The sequence below is a fragment of the Schistocerca serialis genome, chromosome 10 (genome assembly GCF_023864345.2).
Source record: "Schistocerca serialis cubense isolate TAMUIC-IGC-003099 chromosome 10, iqSchSeri2.2, whole genome shotgun sequence".
Classification (NCBI taxonomy): domain Eukaryota; kingdom Metazoa; phylum Arthropoda; class Insecta; order Orthoptera; family Acrididae; genus Schistocerca; species Schistocerca serialis.
In genome coordinates, this window is record NC_064647.1 from 211670625 (window position 1) to 211697424 (window position 26800).

A 26800-nucleotide genomic window follows, 5' to 3' on the forward strand; every position below is an offset into this window, starting at 1 on the left:
AAACATCATCGATGTGGCATTTCAGGGCCGAAGGCCCACTCATGTACACTTGATGACTGCATGACACGAACTTTACACTTCGCCTGGGGTCATCGACACCGACATTGGACTGTTGATGGCTGGAAACATGTTGCCAGGTCTGACAAGTTTCGTTTCAAATTGTATCGAGCGGATGGACGAGTACAGGTATGATGGAGACAGTCTAATTAATTGATGGATCCTGCGTGTCATCAGGGACTTTTAACTGGTGAAGGCTCAGTGATGGTGTGGGGCATGTGCACCGCTGATACGTCTACATACGACTCTGACACAGGTGACACGTACGTAAGAATATTGTTTGATCACCTGCATTCATTCATATCCATTATGCATTCCGGCGGACTGGGACAGTTCCAACAGGACATTGCGACACACCACACGTCCAGAATTGTTACGGAGTGGCTCCAGGAGCACTCTTCTGAATTTAAACACTTCCACCGGCCACCGAACTCCCCAGACATGAACATTATTGAGCATATCTGGGATGCCTTGCAACGTGCTGTTCAGAAGAGATCTCCACCCCCTCGTACTCTTACGATTTATGGACAGCTCTGCAGGATTCATGGCGTCAGTTCCCTCCAGCACTACGTAAGACGTTTGTCGAGACCATGCCACGTCGTCTTGTAGCACTTTTGAGTGCTCGCGGAAGCCCTACACGATGTATGACAGGTGTATCACTTTTTCTGACTCTTGAGTATAGCTTATTGTGAAGTTCATGAATCCTTAACATCCTTGAGTGTCAGTAGTTTTTTGGTACCTGTTAGTGATAGCACTTCGTTTTGAGTTACGTTAATTACTACTTGCAAGGAACTTTTTAAAAAATTCTGGCAGTTGAAGGAATTTCAGAATGCAACAGAATTTCCTTTGAAAGTTGTAATTTTTAAAATGACGAATAATAAATGGTATTTAGTTTTTATAGGGTGTTCCTTGAACCACGAACTAATGAGTCAGTGACACAGTTTGGCTTATTTCTAACAATGTCCTTTTATACAATCTCAGAATTCTCAGGGCATTGCGAGTGCTACTTACAACTCCACTTCAGAAAGCAAAGCTAACTATCAACATTGAGTGTAAACACTTCTCACAGAACATGCCTCCTCCATTCCATTCTTCTTACTAGTGACAGTCCCTTCACCCACTTATTGCACCCACATTCAAAATCAACCAAGTCAAAATATGCGCACTATACGTACTGCTTGTATATCCTACCTTTGCCAGCAATGTCGACCGATCTTTCCCCAATTGAGAACGTTTAGAGTATTATGAGCAGGGCCCTCCAACGATATGACGCACGAATTAGATAGAATGTGGCACAACATCCCTCAGAGGACATCCAACAACTGTATCAGTCAATATCAAGCCGAGTGACTTTTTGCATGAGGATCAGAGGTGGACGAACAAGTTATTGAGTTGCTCAGTTTATGAAGCTTAATATATCATTCAAATTTTCTGAAATTTCAGTGGTTTGTTTTCCTGTACATGTACGTCACATTTATCGATTTCCGACTCATTCGGATAATTGCTTCGTGCTGCATCGGTTCTATCTTTTTTTCCCTGAGAGTGGGTTTCACAAACCGAGCGTACTCCTGATACTACATTCACATCAAACTCAAAATACTAAATCTTTGGTTCCGTGCGATTAAACGGGTCTAACGTATCGATCGTTTGTCAGTAGAAGAATGAGTGGGAAAAGGGAGCGTAACACTAACGCGTAATTGCTCACAGACTAAGGTTCGAAAGCAAAATTCAGCACTTAACACTGCTAACTGAAGCTTCGAAGTCTGCTCGTGATTATTTATAGCAATCTCCTAACGCTGCGGTAACTTTTCGATTCCGCGGCCGTTTTGAGGCGAAGAATTCGTCGAGCCATGTTCGGAGCGCATTTTCATCGTGAAAGGAAGTTCCTCGAAAGTTGTACGATAGAGAGCGGAAAACGTGAAAACCAGAGGGCGTAAGATCACGCGAATAAGGTGGGTGTGGAATATCTTCCCAACCGAACTCCTGTATAGTGTCTTCTGTTATTCTAGCAGAATATCCTACCTTTGCCAGCAATGTCGTCGGATCTCTTCCCAATTGACAGCGTTTGGAGTATTATGAGCAGGGCCCTCCAACGATATGACCCACCAGCTAGACAGAATGTGGCACGTTGTCCCTCAGAGGACATCAAACAACTGTATAAGTCAATACTAAGCCGAGTGACTTCTTGCATAAGGACCAGAGGTGGACGAACCCGTTATTGACTTGCTCAGTTTGTGAAGCTTAATAAATCTTAGAGCTCTAAGGCACAAATGCGTCTTGGCCTTTCTTTCGGTCTGCCAGATTGTTCGCAACGACTCCACATTCTTGAGCTTACGCCTCTTCCCGTATTTGGAGCAGTCGCGACAACAGCTCGTGTTCCGACGTTTTCACTTACACTGATCACCTTAAGTACTTAGCCGTGGTTTAGTAGAGGTATCAGTGCAGAGACTGACCGGGTATATGGAGAGTACGAGCGCCGTGTGCGTCTTGACGGCGGAGGGCGCCCTGCCGATGACGTGGCGCAGGGTGTCCACGTACAGCAGCAGCGTCGCCGCCACGGCCATCGCCCCCGCAGAGAACAGCGACATCCCCACCACGTTCATCGCTGCAACACCACAAGCGCACAAACGGTTCAAATGGCTCTGAGCACAATGGGACTTGACATCTGAGGTCATCAGTCCCCTAGACTTATACTACTTATTCCTAACTAACCTAACAACATCACACACATCCATGACCGAGGCAGGATTCGAACCTGCGACCGTAGCGGTCGCGCGGTTCCAGACTGAAGCACCTAGAACCGCTCGGCCACAGCGGCCGGCACGAAACGCACACGTTTACTCGGAATGCAGTACACTACTGGCCATTAAAATTGCTACACCACGAAATTTAACTGACAGGAAGAAGATGCTGTGATATACAATTGATCAGCTTTTCAGAGCATTCACACAAGGTTGGCGCCGGTGGCGACACCTACAACGTGCTTACACGACGAAAGTTTCCAACCAGTTTCTCATACACAAACAGCAGTTGACCGGCGTTGCCTGGTGAAACCTTGTTGTCATGCCTCGTGTAAGGAGGAGAAATGCTTACCATCACGTTTCCGACTTTGATAAAGGTCGGATTGTAGCCTATCGCGATTGCGGTTTATCGTATCGCGATATTGCTGCTCGCGTTGGTCGAGATCCGATGACTGTTAGCAGAATATGGAATCGGTGGGGTCAGGAGGGTAATACGGAACGCCGTGCTGGACCCCAACGGCCTCGTATCGCTAGCAGTCGAGATGACAGGCATCTTATCCGCATGGCTGTAACGGATCGTGCTGCCACGTCTCGATCGCTGAGTCAACAGATGGGGACGTTTGCAAAACAATAACCATCTGTACGAAAAGTTCGATGACGCTTTCAGCAGCATGGACTATCAGCTCGCAGACCATGGCTGCGGTTACCCTTGACGCTGCATCACAGACAGGAGCGCCTGCGATGGTGTACTCAATGACGAACCTGGGTGCACGAAAATGCAAAACGTCATTTTTTACTGATGAATCCAGGTTCTGTTTACAGTATCATGATGGTCGCATCAGTGTTTGGCGACATCGAGGTGAACGCACATTGGAAGTGTGTATTCGTCATCGCCATACTAGCGTATCACTCGGCATCATGGTATGGGGTGCCATTGGTTACACATCTCGGTCACCTCTTGTTCGCATTGACGGCACTTTGATCAGTAGATGTTACATTTCAGATGTGTTGCGACCCGTGGCTCTACCCTTCAATCGATCCCTACGAAACCGTACATTTCAGCAGGATAATGCACGACCGCATGTTGCAGGTCCTGTACGGGCCTTTCTGGATACAGAAAATGTTCGACTGCTGCCCTGGCCGACACGTTCTCCAGATCTCTCACCAATTGAAAACGTCTGGTCAATGGTGGCCGACGAACTGGCTCGTCACAATATGCCAGTCAGTACTCTTGATGAACTGTGGTATCGTGTTGAAGCTGCATGGGCAGCTGTACCTGTACACGCCATCCAAGCTCTGTTTGACTCAATGCCCAGGCGTGTCAAGGGCGTTATTACGGCCAGAGGTGGTTGTTCTGGCTACTGATTTCTCAGGATCTATGCACCCAAATTGCGTGAAAATTTAATCACATGTCAGTTCTAGTGTAATATATTTGTCCAATGAATACCCGTTTATCATCTGCATTTCTTCTTGGTGTAGGAATTTTAATGACCAGTAGTGTATCTCCCACAAAGGTGGTGGTGGTTGTTGGGATGTTTAAGGGGGACTAAACAGCGAAGGTCATCAGTCCCCCATTCCAAAATCAGGCGAGCCGAAAATCTACGGAGCAGATAAAAACCAAAGGGGGAGGAGACGTCCCCCCAGGCGCTAAAAGAACACAAAGGCAGCAACAAACTCTACAGACAAGAACAGGACAGAGGAACACCAGACAGAAAGAAACAGAAGAAAGGAGGATGGCCGGAGACTGGTTGACTGACCATGAGAAAAAAAAGGGAAAGAGTCAACCATCTGACGGCACACCAGAACAGCAACAGATACAAGGACAAAAGACACAGAAAGGGAAAGGCGCAGGACCTCCCTAAATCGAACCATAAAAAGGACTACTACGGATAAAATGTAAAACATTGTCAGCCATGGAAGCATCGTCAGATAAAACCAAAGCCAAAGTGCCCGGGAGATTAAAAGACTGCCGGAGTGTGCGCAGTCGAGGACACTCCAATACAATGTGGCCGACCGTCAGCCGGGACCCACACCGACACAAGGGGGGATCCTCCTGACGCAACAGATGGCCGTGCGTCAGGTATGTATGGCCGATGCGCAGCCAACACAGGACTACCGAGTCCCTGCGAGAAGCCCGCAGGGAGGAACGCCACACATCGGTCGTCTCCTTAACAGCCCGCAGCTTATTCGGGGATGTCAGGCCACGCCACCCATCAGCCCACACCCCAAGCACCTTACGGCGCAACACCAGCTGCAGGTCGCGAGCTGTGAGGCCGATCTCCAAAGCTGGGGCGTCGATCGCCCCCTTGGCCAGCCTGTCAACACGTTCGTTCCCCGGGATGCCAACGTGACCTGGCGTCCAAACCAAGACCACCGAACGTCCAGAACGGGCAATGGCGGAAACAGACTCCTGAATAGAGGACACCAGAGGAGAAGAGGGATAGCAGCAGTCGATGGCCTGAAGGCTGCTCAGGGAGTCACTGCAGATGACGATGGACCTACCTGAGCAGAAACGCATATGCTCAAGAGCGCGCAAGATGGCCACCAGCTCTGCAGTAAAAATACTGCAGCCAGCCGGCAAGGAGCGTTGCTCAACTTGGGCAGCGTGAGCAAAAGCGTAGGCAGTGCGACCCTCAACCAGGGAACCATCAGTGTAGACAGGCTCACAGCCCGGAAATGATTCGAGGAGCGCAAGAAAACGGCGACGGAGGGCCACAGGCGGAACCGAGTCCTTAGGTCCCTGTGCCAAATCCAGACGAACGGACGACCGGGACAAACACCAGGGAGGCGTAGGTGTACGGACCCGGAAGGGAGGCAGAAGAGGGAATGACCCCAGTTCTGACAGCAGGGACTGGACACGGACAGCTACGGAAAGCCCAGACCTAGGTCGCCGTTCGGGCAGATGGAGGACCATGGCAGGGAAAAGCAGGCGACGATTGGGATGGTCTGGCGAGCAATGCACGTGGACAGCATAGTCGGCGAGCAGTCGATGGCGGCGAATCCACAGCGGGGGAACCCCGGCCTCCACCAGTAGACTATCTACGGGGCTGGTACGAAAAGCGCCAGTTGCAAGCCGAACCCCACAGTGGTGTATGGGGTCTAACAACTTCAACACTGTGGGTGATGCAGACCCATAGGCCAGGCACCCATAATCAAGCCGGGACTGCACAAGGGCTCTGTACAATCGCAGCAGCGTGCAGCGATCTGCACCCCAAGACGTGTGGCTAAGGCAGCGGAGGGCGTTGAGGTGCCGCCAGCATTTTTGCTTCAGCTGAGTAACATGAGGAACCCATGTGAGCCAGGAATCAAACACGAGTCCCAAGAAGCGGCAAGTGTCCACCACTTCAAGCAGGTGGCCGTCGAGGTAAAGTTCAGGATGAGGGTGGACCGTCCGACGCCTGCAGAAGTGCATAACGCGAGTCTTGGCTGCAGAGAACTGAAAACCATGAGTCAGAGCCCATGATGCTGCCTTGCGAACGGCGACTTGCAGCCTGCGGTCGTCGACTCCCGTAGTAGTGGAGCTAAATGAGATGCAGAAGTCGTCGGCATACAAAGAAGGAGACACCGACGACCCCACTGCTGCAGCCAGACCATTAATGGCCACTAGAAATAAGGAGACGCTCAACACTGAGCCCTGCGGGACCCCATTTTCCTGTATATAAGATGAACTAGAGGTGGCACCGACTTGCACCCGGAAAGAGCGGCGCAATAAAAAGGTTTGAAGGAAAGCCGGAAGCCGACCACGAAGACCCCACTCGTGCAACGTGGCGAGGATGTGATGCCGCCATGTGGTGTCATACGCCTTCCGCAGATCGAAAAATACAGCAACGAGGTGCTGACGTCGGGCAAAGGCCATACGGACTGCAGATTCCAGCCGCACCAAATTGTCCGTGGCAGACCAGCCCCAACGGAAGCCACCCTGGGATGGAGTGAGGAGACCGCGCGACTCAAGGACCCAACACAAACGCCGCCCCACCATACGTTCGAGCAATTTGCACAAAACGTTGGTGAGGGTAATGGGACGATAGCTGTCCACCGCCAGTGGGTCCGCACCGGGCTTCAAGATGGAGACAATAACACCCTCTCGCCATTGCGATGGGAACACGCCTTCGCTCCAAATGCGATTAAATATCGCGAGAATGTGTCTCTGGCAGTCCCTGGAGAGATGCTTCAGCATCTGCGCGTGGATGCAGTCTGGGCCTGGTGCTGTATCAGGGCAATCGGCGAGGGCAGCGAGGAATTCCCTCTCGCTGAAAGGAGCATTGTATGTTTCAGAACGACGCGTGTGGAATGAGAACGGCGTCCGCTCGGCTCGCTCCTTTAGAGAGCGAAAGGCGGGGGGATAGGATACAGTCGCAGAGCTCTGAGCAAAATGCGCGGCAAGCCGTTCAGCAATGGCGGCAGCGTCCGTGCAGACAGCGCCGTCCAAGGAGAGCCCAGGGACACCCATAGGGGTCTGGTATCCGTAAATCCGCCGGATCCGGGACCACACGAGCGAGGGGGAGACATGGGAGCCCAAGGATGAGACATACCTCTCCCAGCACTCCTGCTTATGCCGTGCAATAAGACGACGGGCGAAGGCATGGAGCCTCTTAAAGGTGATGAGGGTCTCAAGAGACAGGTGCCGCCTATGACGCTGGAGAGCCCGCCGACGGTCGCGAATAGCCTCAGCAACCTCCGGCGACCACCAGGGTACAGCCCTCCTCCGAGGGTGGCCAGAAGAACGGGGGATGGCAGCCTCGGCCGCTGAAATGATGGACGTGGTTAAAACACGGACCACCTCGTCAATGTCACCCTGTGGGGGAGACTCAATGGTTGCAGCGGAAGTAAAAGCTGGCCAGTCAGCCCTGTGGAGAGCCCTGCGGGGCAAGCGCCCAGAAGAATGACACTGGGGCAGTGACAAATAGATGGGAAAATGGTCACTACCACACAGGTCAGGATGCACTCTCCAGTGGAGGGATGGGACAAGTCCAGGGCTGCAAATAGAGAGATCGATGGCCGAGAACGAGCCATGGGCCACACTGAAATGCGTGGGAGCACCGGTGTTCAAGAGGCTAAGGTCGAGCTGAGCCAACACATGCTCCACAGCCCGACCGCGGTCATCGGAGACAGTCCCACCCCATAGAGGGTTGTGGGCATTGAAATCGCCCAGCAGCAAAAAAGGTGGCGGCAGTTGGGCTATCAGAGCAGCCAGGACATGCTGCGCGACAGCACCATCAGGTGGAAGGTAAATACTGCAGACGGTAATAGCCTGTGGCGTCCACACCCGAACAGCGACAGCCTCTAAAGCTGTTTGTAGAGGTACAAACTCGCTGTGAAGAGAGTTAAGGACATATATGCAGACGCCACCAGACACCCTTTCATAAGCTGCCTGGTTCTTAAAATAACCCCGATAGCCACGGAGGGCGGGGGTTCGCATTGCTGGAAACCAAGTTTCCTGCAGAGCAATGCAAAGGAAAGGATGACGACTGATAAGTTGGCGGAGCTCAGCTAGATGGTGGAAGAAACCGCTGCAGTTCCACTGGAGGATGGTATTAGCCATGGATGGGAAAGGCGTGAAGGGATTGGGGAGGCAGATTACGCCTCCGGGGCCCCTGCTGCTACTGAGTCACCACCTGGACAACAGCTATCTATTGCATCCGAGGGACTGGCGAGATCCATGTCCTCAGTGGACGCCAGAATCTCCACCTCATCCTCAGACGCAGAGCTTGTAGGAAGCGGTGGAATGGGTGCCACCGCAATGTCGGTAGCCTTGGGGAGTTTCTTCTTCTTCTGCTTCTCGCACTGCGCCTTGGGTGGTTCAGGCTTGGAGGGCGTCACTGGGCCAGTCTCAGGGACAGACGATGACCGTGTGTCCCGACGACCAGGGACTGTCGGTTGTTTGAGCCACTTGTGGCTGTCGGCTTTGGAACCGGTCAGAACGTGCGAAGGGAGGTCCCCAAGGGACGCCTTCCTTACGAGAGTAGCCGAAGAAGTCTTACGCTTCTCCGGCTGGGAAGGGGGGACTGATGTCCCCGATGGTTGGGGGGGTGTTGCTCCTGAAGTAGATGGAGCAGGAGCAACAGGAGGTTTATTGCCCCCCACCATCAAGGGGGCAGGTGTGGGACTTCGACTCTGAGAGCTGACTGGAGTGGATGGAATTGTAGAAGGAGTGACAGTTGCGGCATAAGAAGCTGTCATGCGCACTGGATGAAGCCGATCATATTTCCGCTTCGCCTCAGTGTACGTCAAGCGGTCGAGAGTCTTGATTTCCATGATCTTCCGCTCCTTCTGCAGAATCGGACAGTCTGGCGAGCAAGGCGGATGGTGCGCACCACAGTTCACACAGATTGGAGGCGGCGCACAGGGATGATCAGGATGGGAAGGTCGACCGCAATCGCGACAGACGAGGTCGGAAGTACAGCGAGAGGACATGTGGCTGAACTTCCAACACTTGAAGCACTGCATCGGGGGAGGGATATACGGCTTGACATCACAACGGTACACCATCACCTTGACCTTCTCAGGTAACGTGTCACCCTCGAAGGCCAAGATGAAGGCACCGGTGGCAACTTGACGATCCCTCGGACCCCGGTGGACGCGCCGGACGAAATGGACACCTCGGCGCTCCAAGTTGGCGCGCAGCTCGTCATCGGACTGTAAAAGGAGATCGCGGTGAAAAATAATTCCCTGGACCATATTTAAGCTGTTATGTGGGTGATAGTAACAGACACATCCCCCAACTTCGTACAAGCCAGCAAGGCTCGTGACTGGGCAGAGGATGCCGTTTTTATCAACACCGATCCAGACCGCATCTTGGACAAGCCCTCCACCTCCCCAAACTTGTCCTCTAAATGTTCGACAAAGAACTGAGGCTTCACAGACACAAACGAGTCCCCGTCAGCTCTGGTACAGACAAGATACCGGGGCGAGTATCTTTCGCTCTCATTCACAGCCTTTCGTTCCTCCCATGGTGTGGCCAGGGAGGGGAACGATTTGGGGTCATACACATTAGCCTTAAAGTGAGCTTTGGAACGCTTAGAGACTGCTGACGGTTGGCCGCCAGCGAGAGATGATGTACCACGCTTCATTGCGGGTCATCCGCCCTGATGCCACCTACTTCGACCAAGGGCCCTCCCCACGGGCGCCACCCAGCCACAGCAAAGGCCACCTGGCAGGATGGCCATTGCCGGGAGTCCCGATGCCCCAGGGCGATGGGCATCTACTCCTTGGCATACGTGGGGAGTTAACGGCGCAGGCATCAGTAGAGCGATCCCTGTGTTGTCAGGGGGCTACAACCAAGAGGGTACATGGCGGCCCCACCACAACGGACTGGCTACCGTGCTGGATCTTAGGTGCAAAAATGGCCAAGATCATCGTCGCAGTTAAAAGAAACACTGCAGAGTGCAGCGTGGTAATCGCCCAAGAGATCGAAAACGAGCGGGACACCATTGCAGCGACGAGAAAGACGGCTAAAGGTCTAATTGCACGACGGATACAATGCACCATGTAAGGCGCCCTTCCCCAAGTGGCTCGCTCTTTGGAATAATTTAGAAAGATGGAGGTCAAACCCGAGAGGGGACCATCACATAAGGCCGAAACATGTGAGACTCCTTTTAGTCGCCTCTTACGACAGGCAGGAATACCGCGGGCCTATTCTAACCCCCGAACCCGCAGGGGGCTCCCACAAAGGGCAGACGCACAGTATCAAGGTTCCTCGGTATTACATTAGAGATTAGATTCAATTTTCGTTCCATAGATCCAAAAATGAGATGATTCTCGTGGTTGTGATACGTGTCGGAAAATATAACATAAAAAACGTAGAACACTTGAATATAATACTCTCTTCCATAATCGTTTGTTAGGAAATTGTCCAGAAATATGGATGCATTACAGTAAAATGGAAATGCTAATATTTACACAATTAATACTATGTCAGAAAAACATATAGCCATGCATTGTTAATGAATTTATCATTCACAAAGTACATAACCTTGACTGATGTGACCAAGTGGTGTCAAAACTGAAACCTGACATTTTTATTTAAGCTTGTCTAACAGTCCATGTTAAATATTCATCTACAGAGTAGAAGGGATTGCCTGTCAAAAAGTCTTTCAAACTCTGTTTAAACCGTTCTTTATTAGAAACCAAGCTTTTAGTGGTTGCTGGCAATTAATTGAAAATGTTTGTTCCTGAATATTGGACACGTTTTTGCACCAAGATAAGAGATTTTAGGTCTTTCTGTAGATAGTTCTTATTCCTAGTGTTGATACCAAACTATGAGATCAAAAGTATCCCGACACCCCCAAAACATACGTTTTTCATATCACATGCACTGTGCTGCCACCTACTGCCAGGTACTCCATATAAGCGACCTCAGTAGTCATTAGACATCGTGAGAGAGCAGAATGGGGTGCTCTGCGGAACTCACGGACTTCGAACGTGGGCAGGTGGTTGGGTGGCACTTGTGTCATACGTCTGTACGCGAGATTTCCACACTCCTGAACATCCCTAGGTCCACTGTTTCCGATGTGACAGTGAAGTGGAACGTGAAGGGACACGCAGAGCACAAAAATGTACAGGCAGATCTCGTCTGTTGAGTGACAGAGACCGCCGACAGTTGAAGATGGTTGTTATGTGTAATACGCAGGCATCTATCCAGACCATCACGCACGGCTTTCCGAATTGGGAATGAGCGCCTGGTCCCCGGCACGAATCCGCTCGGCGGTCTTGTGTCGAGGTCCGGTGAGCCAACCAGTCTGTGGATGGTTCTTAGGCGGTTTTCCATCTGTCTCGGCGAATGCGGGCTGGTTCCCCTTATTGCGCCTCAGCTACACTATGTCGGCGACTGCTGCTCAAACAAATTCTCCACCTACGCGAACACCACCATTACTCTGCCACGCAAACGTAGGGGTTACACTCGTCTGGTGTAAGATGTTCCCCAGGGGGGGGGGGGGGGGGGGGGTCCACCGGGGGCCGAACCGCACAATAACCCTGAAAGAGTGATTGTGTGTTGTGTGTGGGGCGGCGCAGGTGTGAAGTGGACTGCGGTAGTCGTCGTGGGGTTGTGGACCACTGCGGCTGCGGCGGGGACGGAGCCTCTCCGTCGTTTCTAGGTCCCCGGTTAACATACAACGTACATACAACAAGCTTGTCCTGAAATTCCCAGCTCTGTAGCTCCCTTGGCGTCAGATCTGGTGCTGACTGGGTTTGCGAGTGCGATGTTCAGATTTACAAAGACTTTTGCAGCTGTCGTCCATTTAGTTTTCGTCGCAATCATCTTCAATGACCGTCCGTCACGAAGGCTTAACACACACTTTCGGCCGCGTTCTAACTTAGCGCATGGTGTTCTTCCGTTTTCCGTGATTGCGGTGTAAGTTTTCGATGCAGTGCCTCTTGATACACCAAAACCCTAGGCTGCGTTCCCACCATACGACCACCGACTATTCACCCACGTTCGAATGCACTGAGCTCCGACATAATGCACTCACAGAGCACTAATATGATCACGACTAACACTTGCAACGTACTGGAGACACTGCACAGAAGCTGTTTGTGGTCAAAACCAACAGTGGAACCTGTGGGCTTAGCTGGCATCAGCATTTATTTGGAAATTTGTGGTAAGGTCTTATTGGACCAAACTGCTGAGGTCATCGGTCCCTAGGCTTACACAATACTTAATCTAACATAAAGTAACTTACGCTAAGAACAAAAAAAAAAAATGGTTCAAATGGCTCTGAGCACTATGGGACTTAACTACTGTGGTCATCAGTCCCCTAGAACTTAGAACTACTTAAACCTAACTAACCTAAGAACAACACAGACACCCATGCCCGAGGGAGGACTCGAACCTCCGACGGGGGAGGGGAGCCGCGCGAACCGTAGCAAGGCGCCTCAGACCGCGTTGCAAGCATTTATGTTCAAGCACGCATTCCTAGCCGTGTCTCCATTCCGTGTGTGGTGTCACCGCCAGACACCACACTTGCTAGGTGGTAGTTTTAAATCGGCTGCGATCCATTAGTACATGTCGGACCCGCGTGTCGCCACTGTGTGATCGCAGACCGAGCGCCACCACAAGGCAGGTCTCGAGATACGGAATAGCACTCGCCCCAATTGTACGGACGACTTTGCTAGCGACTGCACTGACGAAGCCTCGCTCCTTTGCCGAGCAGATAGTTAGAATAGCCTTCAGCTAAGTCCATGGCTACGACCTAGCAAGTCGCCATTAGCCTTACATAGCAATTGATATTTATCGTATAAAGCATGTCTCATCAAGAACGATGTATGCAACAAGGATGGATTAAAGTTAACTATTCCAAAAGCTACGTACTTTTCTTTATAGCATTCATTACGTATCCTGTTTCAGACCTCACGCCATCCTTCGTGTGTTTATAGCGTGCATTGCGGTCCCCTCAAATCACACTGTGTCGGCACTTATGTCGACACATCACCGTGTATGTCCGGTACGAGGATCTCAAGTGCTACCGTGTCTCCCTCTATTCTTCCCTTCTACACAAGGATTGTACTTCTGCTGTCCGGCATACGCCGTTGTTTAGATCTAGTTCCGCTCACACTGCGGAAGGAATTATATTGGTAACCGCAGATACACTGACTCGCCGATTATATGCAACTGTTGGCCATTGAGAGTTTGCTGCAGTGTCTTGTAATACAACCTCGCCACAAAACGGCAGCCGAAAGGTCGCGGTTTTCGAACGGCTTGCATTTTAGCAGGTAGGGCGTGTTTACTGCCTGTGGCGGAGTGCTCTGTCTTATAGGCTGAGCAACTGGTAGCCGCGTTCCACTACGCTTGTCTCGGCCCCAGAGCTCTATTTAAAGTATTCATCTTTGGGATTCTCAGCTCTTGGATTTTTTTCCCTGTTTTCAGTTAAAATTATGGAATACACATTCCGCCTTTTAAGCAAAACACTGTTTTTTCCTGTTATTCACCTACAAATTTGTCCGCAGAATAGGCAAGATATTGAAAAGCAGAGACTTCCAACTGGATAGAGGACAGACAACACAACACAGAAAAACTCAGAAAGTAGGAGATATCTACAGATAAATTCAACAGATCAGGAATACATGAACTTACATGCAGCACTTGCCAAGCAGTATGATTAGCACAAATATGCAGGAATTTTAAAACAAGATAGTCAGATCATATCAAAACGGTTTTTCCACACGAAAATCACGTTTTAAAAATCAAAGGATGTGTCAACTCGCCGATAAAATTCACATTTACATCGTTTAGTTTGCAGATGATAAGCTAGCAGTGTAGGCCACCATACAGATAACCCTGCAAAACCGTGTAATTTAAAATCAAGGTAAAAACAAAAATAAAGTAATTTCATTTTGTTAGATCAGTTACAACCTAAAATATATTCACTTTTTACAATTGTTCAATAAACAAAACCCACTGATAATGGCACAAAGGTGCCAAAACATCGTTAAGTAGCAAGAAAAACCAGTATTTTTCATAAGAGGCGAAACCTATACCCAATAATCTCTGCTTACAGTTTTACCAGTAGAAATGAATGGCACTATCCTACACTTAGCCTTAGTGTCACACAGAAAGTATAGAGCCATTAGTATATCTGTTTATATCTGGTAACGAATTACAGTTTCAAATATTGAAATTTATTCCTGAGACTCAACTCAGCTCTAACAGGTACAGATGTACTACCTAAATCGACGTACGAAAATTTGTGGTGGACCGTGACTCGAAACCGGATTCCCCGCCGATAGCGACCGTTCACCTTACCACTCAGGCTACCAGAGCACGCACGCTGGATCGAACCAAGTCTGGGTATATGAATTGATAATCTATGAGAAGAAACAAATACGTACAACAGATGGAAATTTGAGTAGGACCGGGCAACGTGTTCGGATAGCCGAAGTGGTAAGGCAACCACTCGCAATAAGCGAGGGATCCGGGTTCGAGTCCTGGTCCGCCACATTTTCATACATAGCTATAGGTACCACATTTATACCTGTTACAGTGAAGTTGAATTTCAGGAATAAATTTCAGTAAAAACATTTGGTCACCTGACCAATGACGTAAAGAATCTAGTCGATAATTTTATCTTGTTTAATGCAACTTAATAAAAAAAGGGAACGTGAATAAATAATGCATTAGAACGATACTGAATTCAGAATGTGTCTAGGCAAGTGAGAGGCTAGTACTGAATTATAAATCAGGTAAATGTAGAAATACTCACGAGTAAAAAATTTTAGGCCCAACAAGAAGCGAAGAAGGCAGGAAATTAAAAATTAATGACCAAACACTTAAAAATATAGAAAGAAGACGGATAATTTTTGGAGGTTTACACAGTACGAATGAGAATAGGCACACAATATGTCTTGAAGTATCCCTGGGGAAGAAAATATCGCAAGAATCTGGATCAGAGAAGTTAAAAAAGTATTCAGAGATACGCAATATAAAAACAGAAGAAGCATGAGAAAGAAAGAGTTTGTGAGGAAAGTGTTTCACTTAGAAGCACCTGAAGGCTGAAGCAGTAAGTCGCTTGAAGATAAAAAGAAGAGACTTGCTGGAAAGACGAGGAAATAAGTGATTTGGTCTAGCTTTGAAGTATACAGGGGTTAGACGAAAGTATGGAAACAATGCCACAAATGCATGCATGAACATCAATGCAATGCTAGCCAAGCCTGCAGGTTGGGCTGTTATTTCCAACCAACGACGGCACCTGTGCACTGGCCTCAGTATGTCCCATGTGTCAATCGTCGTCATGTTGTTGTTGTTGTTGTTGTCGTCTTCAGTCCTGAGACTGGTTTGATGCTGTTCTCCGTGCTAGTCTATCCTGTGCAAGCTTCTTCATCTCCCAGTACCTACGGGTTGCCATCCTTCTGTATCTGTTTAGTGTATTCATCTCTTGGTCTCCCTCTACGATTTTTAACCTCCACGCTGCACTCCAATACCTAATTGGTGATTCCTTGATTCCTCAGAACATGTCCTACCAACCGATCCCTTCTTCTAGTCAGGTTGTGCCACAAATTTCTCCTCTCCTCAATTCTATTCAGTACCACCTTATTAGTTATGTGATCTACCCATCTAATCTTCAGCATTCTTCTGTAGCACCACATTTCGAAAGCTTCTATTTTCTTCTTGTACAAACTACTTATCGTCCATGTTTCACTTCCACACGTGGGTACACTCCACACAAATACTTTCAGAAACGACTTCCTGACACTTAAATCTATACTCGATGTTAACAAATTTCTCTTCTTCAGAAACGCTTTCCTTGCCATTGCCAGCCTACATTTTATATCCTCTCTACTGCGACCATTATCAGTTATTTTGCTCCCCCAAATAGCAAAACTCCTTTACTATTTAAGTGTCTTATTTCCTAATCTAATATTCTCAACATCACCCGACTTAATTCGACTACATTCCATTATCCTCGTTTTGCTTATGTTGATGTTCATCTTATATCCTCCTTTCAGGACACTGTCCATTCCGTTCAACTGCTGTTCCAGGTCCTTTGATGTCTCTGACAGAATTACAATGTCATCGGCGAACCCCAGAGTTTTTATTTCTTCTCCATGGATTTTAATACCTACTCCGAATTTTTCTTTTGTTTCCTTTACTGCTTGCTCAATATACAGATTGAATAACATCGGGGAGAGGCTACAACGCTGTCTCACTCCCTTCTGAACCGCTGCTTCCCTTTCATGTCCCTCGACTAATAACTGCCATCTGGTTTCTGAACAAATTGTAAATAGCCTTCCGCTTCCTGTATTTTACCCCTGCCACCTTCAGAATTTGAAAGAGTATTCCAGTCAACATTGTCAAAATCTTTCTCTAAGTCTACAAATGCTACAAACGTAGGTTTGTCTTTCCTTAATCTAGCTTTTAAGGCAAGTCGTAGGGTCAGTATTGCCTCACGTGTTCCAATATTTCTACGGAATCCAAAGTGATCTTCGCCGAGGTCGGCTTCTACCAGTTTTTCCATTCGTCTCTAAAGAATTCGCGTTAGTATTTTGCATCCGTGACTTATTAAACTGATAGTTCGGTAATTTTCACATCTGTCAACACCTGCTTTCTTTGGGATTGTAATTATTATCTTCTTCTTGAAGTCTGAGGGTATTTCGCCTGTCTCATACATCTTGCTCACCAGATGGTAGAGATTTGTGAGGACTGGCTTTCGCAAGGCTGTCAGTAGGTATAATGGAATGTTGTCTACTCCCGGGACCTTGTTTCGACTCAGGTCTTTCAGTGCTCTATCAAACTCTTCACGCAGTATCGTATCTCCCATTTCATCTTCATCTACATCCTCTTCCATTTCCATAATATTGTCCTCAAGTACATCGCCCTTGTATAGACCCTCTATATACTCCTTCCACCTTTCTGCTTCCCCTTCTTTGCTTAGAACTGGGTTTCCATCTGAGCTCTTGATATTCATACAAGTGGTTCTCTTCTCTCCAAAGGTCTCTTTAATTTTCCTGTAGGCAGTATCTATCTTACCCCGAGTGAGCCTTACATTTGTCCTCTAGCCATCCCTGCTTAGCCATTTTGCACTTCCTGTCGATCTCATTTTTGAGACGTTTGTATTCCTTTTTGCCTGCTTCATTTACTGCATTTTTATATTTTCTCCTTTCATCAATTGAATTCAATATTTCTTCTGTTACCCAAGGATTTCTACTAGCCCTCGTCTTTTTACCTACTTGATCCTCACATCGTGGTCATAACAGTGTTCTTTTTAGTCGTGAATGTATCATGTCGAACTAAGTGAATTCGAACGTAGGGAAATTGTTGGTGTTTGTATGGTAGGTGCTTCTGTAATCAACGTAGCCAAAGTGATTGGTGTTTCAACAGGCACTGTATCGAAAATTTATACTGCAAACAGGGAAAGCGGAAAAAGCATCATCCGTGTGTGTTGAGTGATCGTGACGGGCTGTAATTGAAGAGCACAGTGACGATAAATAAGAGAGGACAGGCGCAAAAGACACTACAGAATCGAATGTCGCACTGACAAATCCTAACAGCACCAAAACAATACGAAAGGAGTTCTAGAAGCAAGGAACTGAAGGGCGAGATGGAATTCCAAAAGCATTCATCAGTGATGATAATGGAGAAACATGAGACTGAAGCAATATAACCTGATCTGTGGGACAATGGAAGAAAGTCATTTGGTCGGATGAGTCTCGTTTCACACTGTTTACAACTCCTGGGCGAGTTTCCGCCCCCAGGAACGGAACGTGGTGGGGGTTCGGTGTAGATTTGGGCAGCCATATCGTGGTACTCCACGTGCCCCATGGTTACTCTGGAAGGTCACTTTATTGCCAAGTATTATGTGGCGATTTTGGCTGATAAGGACCATGCCATTGTACGGTGATAGTTCTCCAATGATGCTGTGTTCCGAGACGACACGGTCCCTGGTCGCTCGGCTCACATCATCCACGACTGCTTTTGCGTCTTCCCTGGCCACCACGGTCACCAGATCTCAATATTATTGAGCCTTTGTGGTCTACTTTGGAAAGAAGGTTGCTTGATCGGTACCCATATCCATTTTCGTCGCCCGAACTTGTCATTATTTTGCAGCATGAGTGGTATAAATTTCCCTTGAAAACTATGGAAGCTGTGTTTATCCATTCCGAGACTACTGAAGGCAGTTTTGAATGCCACTGCTTTTCCTAACCAAAAATGTTCAAATGAGTGTGAAATATTATGGGACTTAACTGCTAAGGTCGTCAGTCCCTAAGCTTACACGCTACTTAACCTAAATTATCCTAAGGACAAACACACACACACATCCATGCCCGAGGGAGGACGAAACTCCGCCGGGACCAGCCGCACAGTCCATGACTGCAGCGCCTCAGACCGCTCCGCTAATCCCGCGCGGCGTTTCATAACCCGTGTTAGGAATGGTAATGTACGGTGTTTTTGGTTTCCGAATTTTTGTGCACCGCCTGTAACACAGAAGCGATTCTGCGCGGCAAGGGTTCGGTAAGTCCTCGGTATCCGTCCTGGCCGGTGGTTTGTGAGCAAGGAACTAGCTCCAGATGGAGTCCCAGGTGCGTTCCAACGGATTCAGGGTATGTGAGTCTGGTGCTCAAGACATCAGCGTGAGTACACTACCACGCTCCGCAGCGCTGTAGCAGGGTTCTGGTCTTTTGACACGAACGTTATCCTGTTGGAAGTTGCCATCTCTGTCGGGGAAGCTATCAAGCACGAAGGGATGCGGAGCTCCGCGACAGTGTTCACATAGTCCAGATCTGTAAGGTGCCTTAGATTACTATCACAGGTTCAACGGAATCGAATGTGAATGTCATCGACAGCATACTACTGTACTCACCGGCTTAAGTACACAGTGCAGTGTATGTTTCAAGCAACCGCTCGCCCGTATGACGACGTTCTCGAATATGACCACCCACCTGGTGTAAGATGAGCCACGCATATGTTTACTGATAAAGAGTTTGTCTTTACACTGATGAGCAAAACACTATGACTACCTGCTTGATAGTTTGTTTGTCCGCCTTTGGAAAGAAATATATTACTGATTTTGTGTATCAGGGATTCAACAGTTAGTTTGTAGGTTTGTGGAGGTATGTGGCATTAGATGTCTACGCACAGGCGAGACACAGCTGGCCCTCTTTGTGCATGATATACAACAGGCTCCAGATACCGGCTCCCAAGTTGATGCCATTTTCTCGACTTTCGAAAGGCGTTCGACTCAGTTCCGCACTGTCGCTTGCTCCAAAAAGTGCGCGCTTACATCTATCCGGTGACATATGCGGTTGGATAGAAAGTTTTCTAACAGACAGAGAGCAGTATGACGTCCTGAATGGGGCGACTTCAACAGAAACAAGCGTAACTTCAGGTGCGCCCCAGGGCAGCGTAATAGGTCCGCTGCTTTTTACGATGTACAGTCGTGGACAAAACGAGCGAGACCCCTCGTGTTTTCGTTATGCTGATCCGCACAGCTTTAAAGTCTGCTACACAGCATAACAGGCAAGGCGACGAAGTGCTACCGACATACTAATCACAGGCGTGAAATTGACAAACTTTCCGAAATTAGTCAGACTGTTTTCAATCATGTGTAAGACTATATTAATGCTGATTAGTGTGTTGACCACAACACCTAAATATAAGATACAAATGAAAGAAGAAACGCTAATTAGTAAGAACTGTACTAATAAAAACGAATTTCAGCTTATCGAGATAACATAACTCTTTTAGTAAGACAAAGTACCCCAGATCGTTACGAATTAGCAAAATATTATGGGCATTCGGCCGCGAAATGGTCTGTGTCAACGTTCAGACCAGTCATATTGGATTACCGTTGCTGACCTACCATGAAAGTGTGCAAATTTAGCAATGCGTGAAGATTCATAACGAAATTCAGTTAAAGTCATTCAGTGCCACACTTAAGTCAATTATTGGCAGAAGCGGAAAAAGTAGGCAGTAACAAGCACGAAATTCTACAAGAGTTTCATATCGACATCCACAGGGCGCCGGTACAGAATAAATGTAGGAATAAAACGTATTGGGGGCGCGAGAATTTCTTGAAATTCCTTTACAGATTGTCTATCTGCCTCCATCGAGATTAGAACCGAAAACAAACCAGACCTCCCTTGCAGTAGCAAACACCTTTCACTACGTTAGCAGACAACCCAGGCTAACAGCCCTCTATTATTACCCCAGACACGAATAAGCCGGCAATTTCGCAATGAAAATGGCAAAATGATATGCAGTTTCTGTTGCATAGAGCTTTCTGGACTCAAAAACATGAATTGTCTACCTTTATGTCGCCGCTTATGTGACAATCATTCGGGATGTTTATCGAAATAACAAAAAATTGTTACTAGCGAGTAAATTTAGAAGGATAATTCTGCACCACCCCAGGAAATAAACGGCGAAGTAGGTGCCAAACGTATTCTACAATGTTTCGAATTCTCCATTAGACTCGCCACAGCCAGAAAACGTTGATTAGCCGAAGTGTTTCTTAAGCCACCTGGCAATGAGAATGCTCGCACTTCTAAAACGCGGTGGCATTAATAGTGGCATCTGAATTTCCACGTGAATAGGCAAATGGATTTTATTTGCATTCCTGTTAACGTGATTTGGATCGAAAACCTAGCCATCATTAATATGCTGATGTATCGAATGCAACTGGAACATTTCGAATAAAGAGTAGGGGAAATGATTATGCGGCCCTCTTCTTCAGTAACAGTGGTAGCTAGTTTCGTTGTTAGGATTTCGTCACGTAAATCGGTAAAAATGGAACCCTACTAGTCTCACTTTCTTGACCCTTTATCCGCCTACTCAACCCTTAAAACCCATTTACCTCGAGTTCGAGCGGACATAATAAGCGGAAATGTATCGCACTTCCTGCGGTATACGGTCCCTTGGTGGTGTAAAAAAGTGAGCTATGTCAACGCAATCTAAAGATACGGCCGTTTATGTAAAGAAAATTTACGCAAATGGTCAAAAAATGGCTCTAAGAACTATGCCACCAAATTGCTTAGGTCATCAGTCCCCTAGATCTAGAACTACTTCAACCTACCTAACCCAACACACATCCGTGCCCGGGGAAGGATTCGAGCTGACGGCGCAAGCAGCCGCGCGGTCCGCGATATGACGCCGTTGAGCGCACGGAAAACCCGCGCCGGCAAGCTGTTAATATCATCTGGTGTTACTATAAAGTTATTCACTTCTGGTGAATGATTTTCTGCGCAGTCCATTTACGAAAGAAGAACTAAAATATGTTACGGAATAGGAAGGACGCCTAATTAATTTCCCCTTGTTTTTATTCATGATGTTAGATTCGTAATCTCAGCATACAAACACAGATATGCGAATACAACACATTGGCTTATACTTGAGGTATTTCGTTTCCCACGAAGTGGTGGCAGACGATGCTGTGGTGTCTTCGAAGCGGGAGTTTCTCCAGTGCTAGCTATCTCAGCACATCAGCTGAGAGAATTTGCATAGTATGTTGGTAGCACTTCGTCGCCTTGCCTGTTATGCTGTGTAGCAGACTTTAACGCTGTGCAGATCAGCATAACGAAAGGGTGAGGGATCTCGCTCGTTTTCCCCACGACTGTACATAAACGATCTAGTTGATGGTATTGACAGCGGCATTAGACTGTTTGCCGATGATGTTGTAGTCTACAGGAAAGTATTAATACACAAAAGTTGTGAACAAATCAATGAGGATTTGCAGAAAATTAATGCGTGGCGTAATGACTGGCAGTTATCTCTTAATATTAGCAAGTGTAACCTACTGAGTATAACGAAGCGAAAATCCCCATTAATGTACGAGTACAAAATAAATGTCCAGTCTTTGGAAGCGGTAACATCCGTCAAGTATCTGGGTGTGACAATTCGAAATGATCTCAAATGGAATGATCAGATTACACAAGAAACGGGCAAGGCGAACTCTATATTTCGGTTTATTGGTAGAAATCTGAAGCGATGCAGTCCTTCAACAAAGGACATTGCTTACAGTACATTAGTTCGTCCAGTCTTAGAGTATTGTTCGTCTGTATGGGGCCCTCACTAGTTGGGTCTGATTCAAGTGATTGAGAAGGTCCAAAGAAGAGCGGCAAGATTCGTGACTGATACATTTAGCCATCGCGAGATCGTTACAAATCTCATAGAAAGTTTGAAGTGGGACACACTTTCAGATAGGCGACGCGCTAAACGGAAGGGGCTGCCCACTAAATTCCGAAATCTGATCTTCGTCGAGGACGTAGAGCATATATTATTACCACCAACTTTCAAATCGCGCAATGATCACCATTCAAAGATGAGGGAAATTAGAGCTCGTACTGAGGCGTTCAGACTGTCGTGCTTCCCTCGCGCCTTCAGTGCTCTCAAAATGAGAAAATTGAGTCCTTGTTTTGCCTTGTGCTACTGACGGAGTTGTCAGAATTGCAATTTATAACACAGTTGTTGTATCTGATGACGGGGACGAAGGGAGGATGAAACTATTAGAAAAAGTGAGCTTGAAGATAGGAAATTTGAAAAAAAAAAAAATAGATTTGCAGCGCCTCTCTGCAGCTGAATAGTCAGTTCAATACCTGGTAAAGAAAAACAAGAAACCAGAAGAGAGACATTGAAGGGGAAGAGGGCTCTGAGTACAAATCTGGGGCCTTATGAAGAGGTGACATAATAAAAAATGCGTTTCCTGGAAATTATGTTTCTGAAGTTTATGTACTTTTTCCTCAGAATTATGAAGGCTAGAATTATGAAATGTGTATACTTATTTGTAAAATGCCAATAAATGGTGCGTAAAGATGAAATTTTGAGTGTAAGCTGAGATATGGAGCAGAGTGCTTTCAGTTTTGCAAGAATTTTATACTTCAATTGTAATTAAAAATTATTAAAATTCTCCTGTTCGATACATTCAAAAAACCTCATGAGAGAGGCTTACTACACTAAAGTGCCAAATAAACTGCTATAGGCATACGTATCCAGATACAGAGATATGTAAACAGGAAGAATACGCCGCTGCGGTCGGCAACGCCTTTATAAGACAAGTGTCTGGCGCAGTTGTCAGATGGGTTAGTGCTTCTACAATGGCAGGTTATAAAGATTTAAGTGGGTTTGAACGTGGTGTTATAGTCGGCGAACGAGCGATGAGACACAGCATCGCCGAGGTAGCGATAAAGTGTGGATTTTCCCGTGCGACCATTTCACGAGTGTACCGAGAATATCAGGAATCTGGTAAAACATCAAATCTCCGACTTCGCTGCTGCCGGAAAAAGATCCTGCAAGAACAGGACCAACGACGACTGAAGAGACTCGTTCAACGTGGCAGAAGTGCAACCCTTCTGCAAACTGCTGCAGATTTCAATGTTGGGCCATCATGTGTCAGCATGCGAACCATTCAACAAAACACCATCGATATGGGCTTTCGGAGCCGAAGACCCACTCGTGTACCCTTGATAAATGCACGGCATAAAGCTTTACGCCTCGCCTGAGTTCGTAAACACCAACATTGGACTGAAGATGACTGGAAACATGTTGCCTGATCGGATGGATCTAGTTTCAAATTTTATCGAGCGGTTGGACGTGTACGGGTATGCAGACAACCTTGAATCCATGAGGCCTGCATGTCAGCAGGGGACTGTTTAAGTTGCTGGTGGCTCTGTAATGGTATTCGGCGTGTCCTGTTGTGGCGATATGAGGCCCCTGATACGTCTAGATACGACTCTAACAACTGATACGTACACAAACACCCTGTCTGATTACCTGCATCCATTCATGTCCATTGTGCATACTGACGGACTTTGGCAATTCCAGCAGGACAATGCGACACCCCACACGTCCAGAATTGCTACACAGTGACTGTGACTCCTGGAACACGCGTCTGAGTTCGAACACTTCCGCTGGCCAGCAAACTCCCCAGACATGAATATTATTCAGCGTATCTGGGATGTCTTGCAACGTGCTGTTGAGAAGAGATCTGCACCTCATCGTACTATTACGGATTTATGGGTAGCCTTGCAGGATTCATGATGTGAGTTCCCTCCAGCACCACTTTAATAATGTCTAAAGTGGTGCGTCCTTCAACAAAGGAAATTGCTTACAATACATTAGTTCGTCCAGTCTTAGAGTATTGTTTGTCTGTATGGGGCCCTTACCAGTTGGGTCTGATTCAAGAGATTGAGAAGGTCCAAAGAAGAGCGGCAAGATTCATGACTGGTACATTTAGCCATCGCGAGAGAGCATATCTCATTGCCACGTTGTGTTGCGGAACTTCTGCGTGCTCGCGGGGGCCCTACACGATATTAGACAAGTGTACCAGTTTCTTTGGCTCTTCACTGTACATGAAAAAAGGTTAAACAGAGAAAATTTTGCAGAGGTCGCTTAAATAGTTTCTGAAAAAAAGGCATATGTATTATTTTTGGAAAATGTTTAAATTTCTGGTAAAGGGTAAATAGCTGTGATGCAAAGAAATGAACTTAACAGCAAATTTCACGTAAAGTATGGTACAAAATTTCATTGCCGTATCTTCAGAACTGTGGATCAGGTACAGATTTTAAGTAGTGTGTGTTTTACATGGACGTGCCCACTTGCCCACGAGTGTAGTAGGTAAAGCCCTCGGGTTGAAACTCTGCAAAATACAAGCAATCCACGCAGAAGAGACATGCCTGTCTGAATACGAAGGTTGTTCAACCTGTGCAGGCGTGTATGTACCTTAACCTTACCACAGCGCCTCCTGGCCACGCCCCCACCATCGCCTACCTTGCGCAACTCTCCTGCCCCCACTGTGGAGACAGACGCAGCCACGCGCTGCCTTACGCAACGCAGGCTGGCGCGGTCAGCTGCGGCTGTGTCCGTATGGCCCACACCGGCCACCGGCCGCCGCTTTCCCCGCCGTGTCCCGCCACGCCACTTTCTCTCCTTCCTGGTGGCTGCGGCGGTCAGTGGCAGAAACGACCGCTTCGTTAGTTCCGCCGCCCGCGAGCGCTCCTTCTGCCGTCAGTCCTTCGCCAGCCGCAATTGCACAACACTGCTCTCCCATATCGCACAGTGCGTCTGTCCCGACGTGCACCTACTGAGTGGTCCATTGATCGTGACCGGACTAAATATCTCGCGAAACAAGCATCAAACGAAAAAACTACAAAGAACGAAACTCGTCTAGCTTGAAGGGGGAAAGCAGAACGCGCTATGGTTGGCCCGCTAAATGCTGCTGCCACAGGTTGCATCCTTGAGCCCCGTTCACCAGATGTGAACGGTCCATTCAATATGACACCTTGTGCAGTTCCATTTGTGCCAAGTCTATTCTCCAGGCTTATTATGTGTTTATAGACTGGCATGCGATGGCGACGTTGACGATACACACGTCGACGATGCATAGTGCTTCAATGCTGTTGCAGACATAGCTCATAGCGGAATTATTCCGCTGGTCTGCGTTGGCCGCTTATACAGAGTGTTACAAAAAGGTACGGCCAAATTTTCAAGAAACATTCCTCACACACAAATAAAGAAAAGATGTTATGTGGATATGTGTCCGGAAACGCTTAATTTCCATGTTAGAGCTCATTTTAGTTTAATCAGTAACGTGATCAAATTGTAAATTACCACAATCAACATGTGTGGGCTGACGAGAATCCACACGCAGTTGTGTAATCACGTCGTCAACACAGATATTCTGTGAACGTTTGGGCAGGGATTGTTGGTGATGTCTTGATTGGGCCCCATGTTCTTCCACCTACGCTCAATGGAGCACGTTATGATTTCATACGGCATACTCTACCTGTGCTGCTAGAACATGTGCCTTTACAAGTACGACACAACATGTGGTTCATGCACGATGGAGCTCCTGCACATTTCAGTCGAAGCGTTCGTACGCTTCTCAACAACTGATTCGGTGACCGATGGATTGGTAGAGGCGGACCAATTCCATGGCCTCCACGTTCTTCTGACCTCAACCCTCTTGACTTTCATTTATGGGGGCATTTGAAAGCTCTTGTCTACGCAACCCCGGTACCAAATGTAGAGACTCTTCGTGCTCGTATTGTGGACGGCTGTGATAAAATACGCCATTCTCCAGAGCTGCATCAGCGCATCAGGGATTCCATGCGACGGAAGGTGGATGCATGTATCCTCGCTAACGGATGACATTTTGAACATTTCCTGTAACAAAGTGAAGTCACGCTGGTACGTTCTGTTGCTGTGTGTTTCCATTCCATGATTAATGTGATTTGAAGAGAAGTAATAAAATGAGCTCTAACATGGAAAGTAATCGTTTCCGGACACATGTCCACATAACATATTTTCTTTCTTTGTGTGTGAGGAATGTTTCCTGAAAGTTTGGCCGTACCTTTTTGTAACACCCTGTATACTGAGCGCATGACCTTGATTACATAAGAGCGCTGATAACGGACTTAGCCGCTGAGAGCTATATCTGCTACAGCACTGAAGCACTATGCCTCGTCGACGTGTGTATCGTCAACGTCGCCATCGCATGCCCCGTCTACAAACACATAATAAGCCTGGAGAATAAACTTGGCAAAAATGGAACTGCACAAAGTGTCATATTGAATGGACC

General features: G+C 47.5%; 1 protein-coding gene across 2 annotated transcripts in view; it reads right to left on the reverse strand.

Moving 5' to 3' along the window:
• The window catches only part of LOC126425132 (organic solute transporter alpha-like protein), a 329608-nt gene that overhangs the window by 61841 nt on the left and 240967 nt on the right, over positions 1-26800 (reverse strand). For both annotated transcript variants that reach the window (XR_007576266.1, XM_050088074.1), the window contains exon 3: positions 2511-2662. Coding sequence is in view for 1 of the 2 variants with exons in the window: in XM_050088074.1 (XP_049944031.1) it covers positions 2511-2662 (152 nt within the window). In the remaining variant the exon portion in view is untranslated. The remainder of the gene's footprint in view (positions 1-2510; positions 2663-26800) is intronic.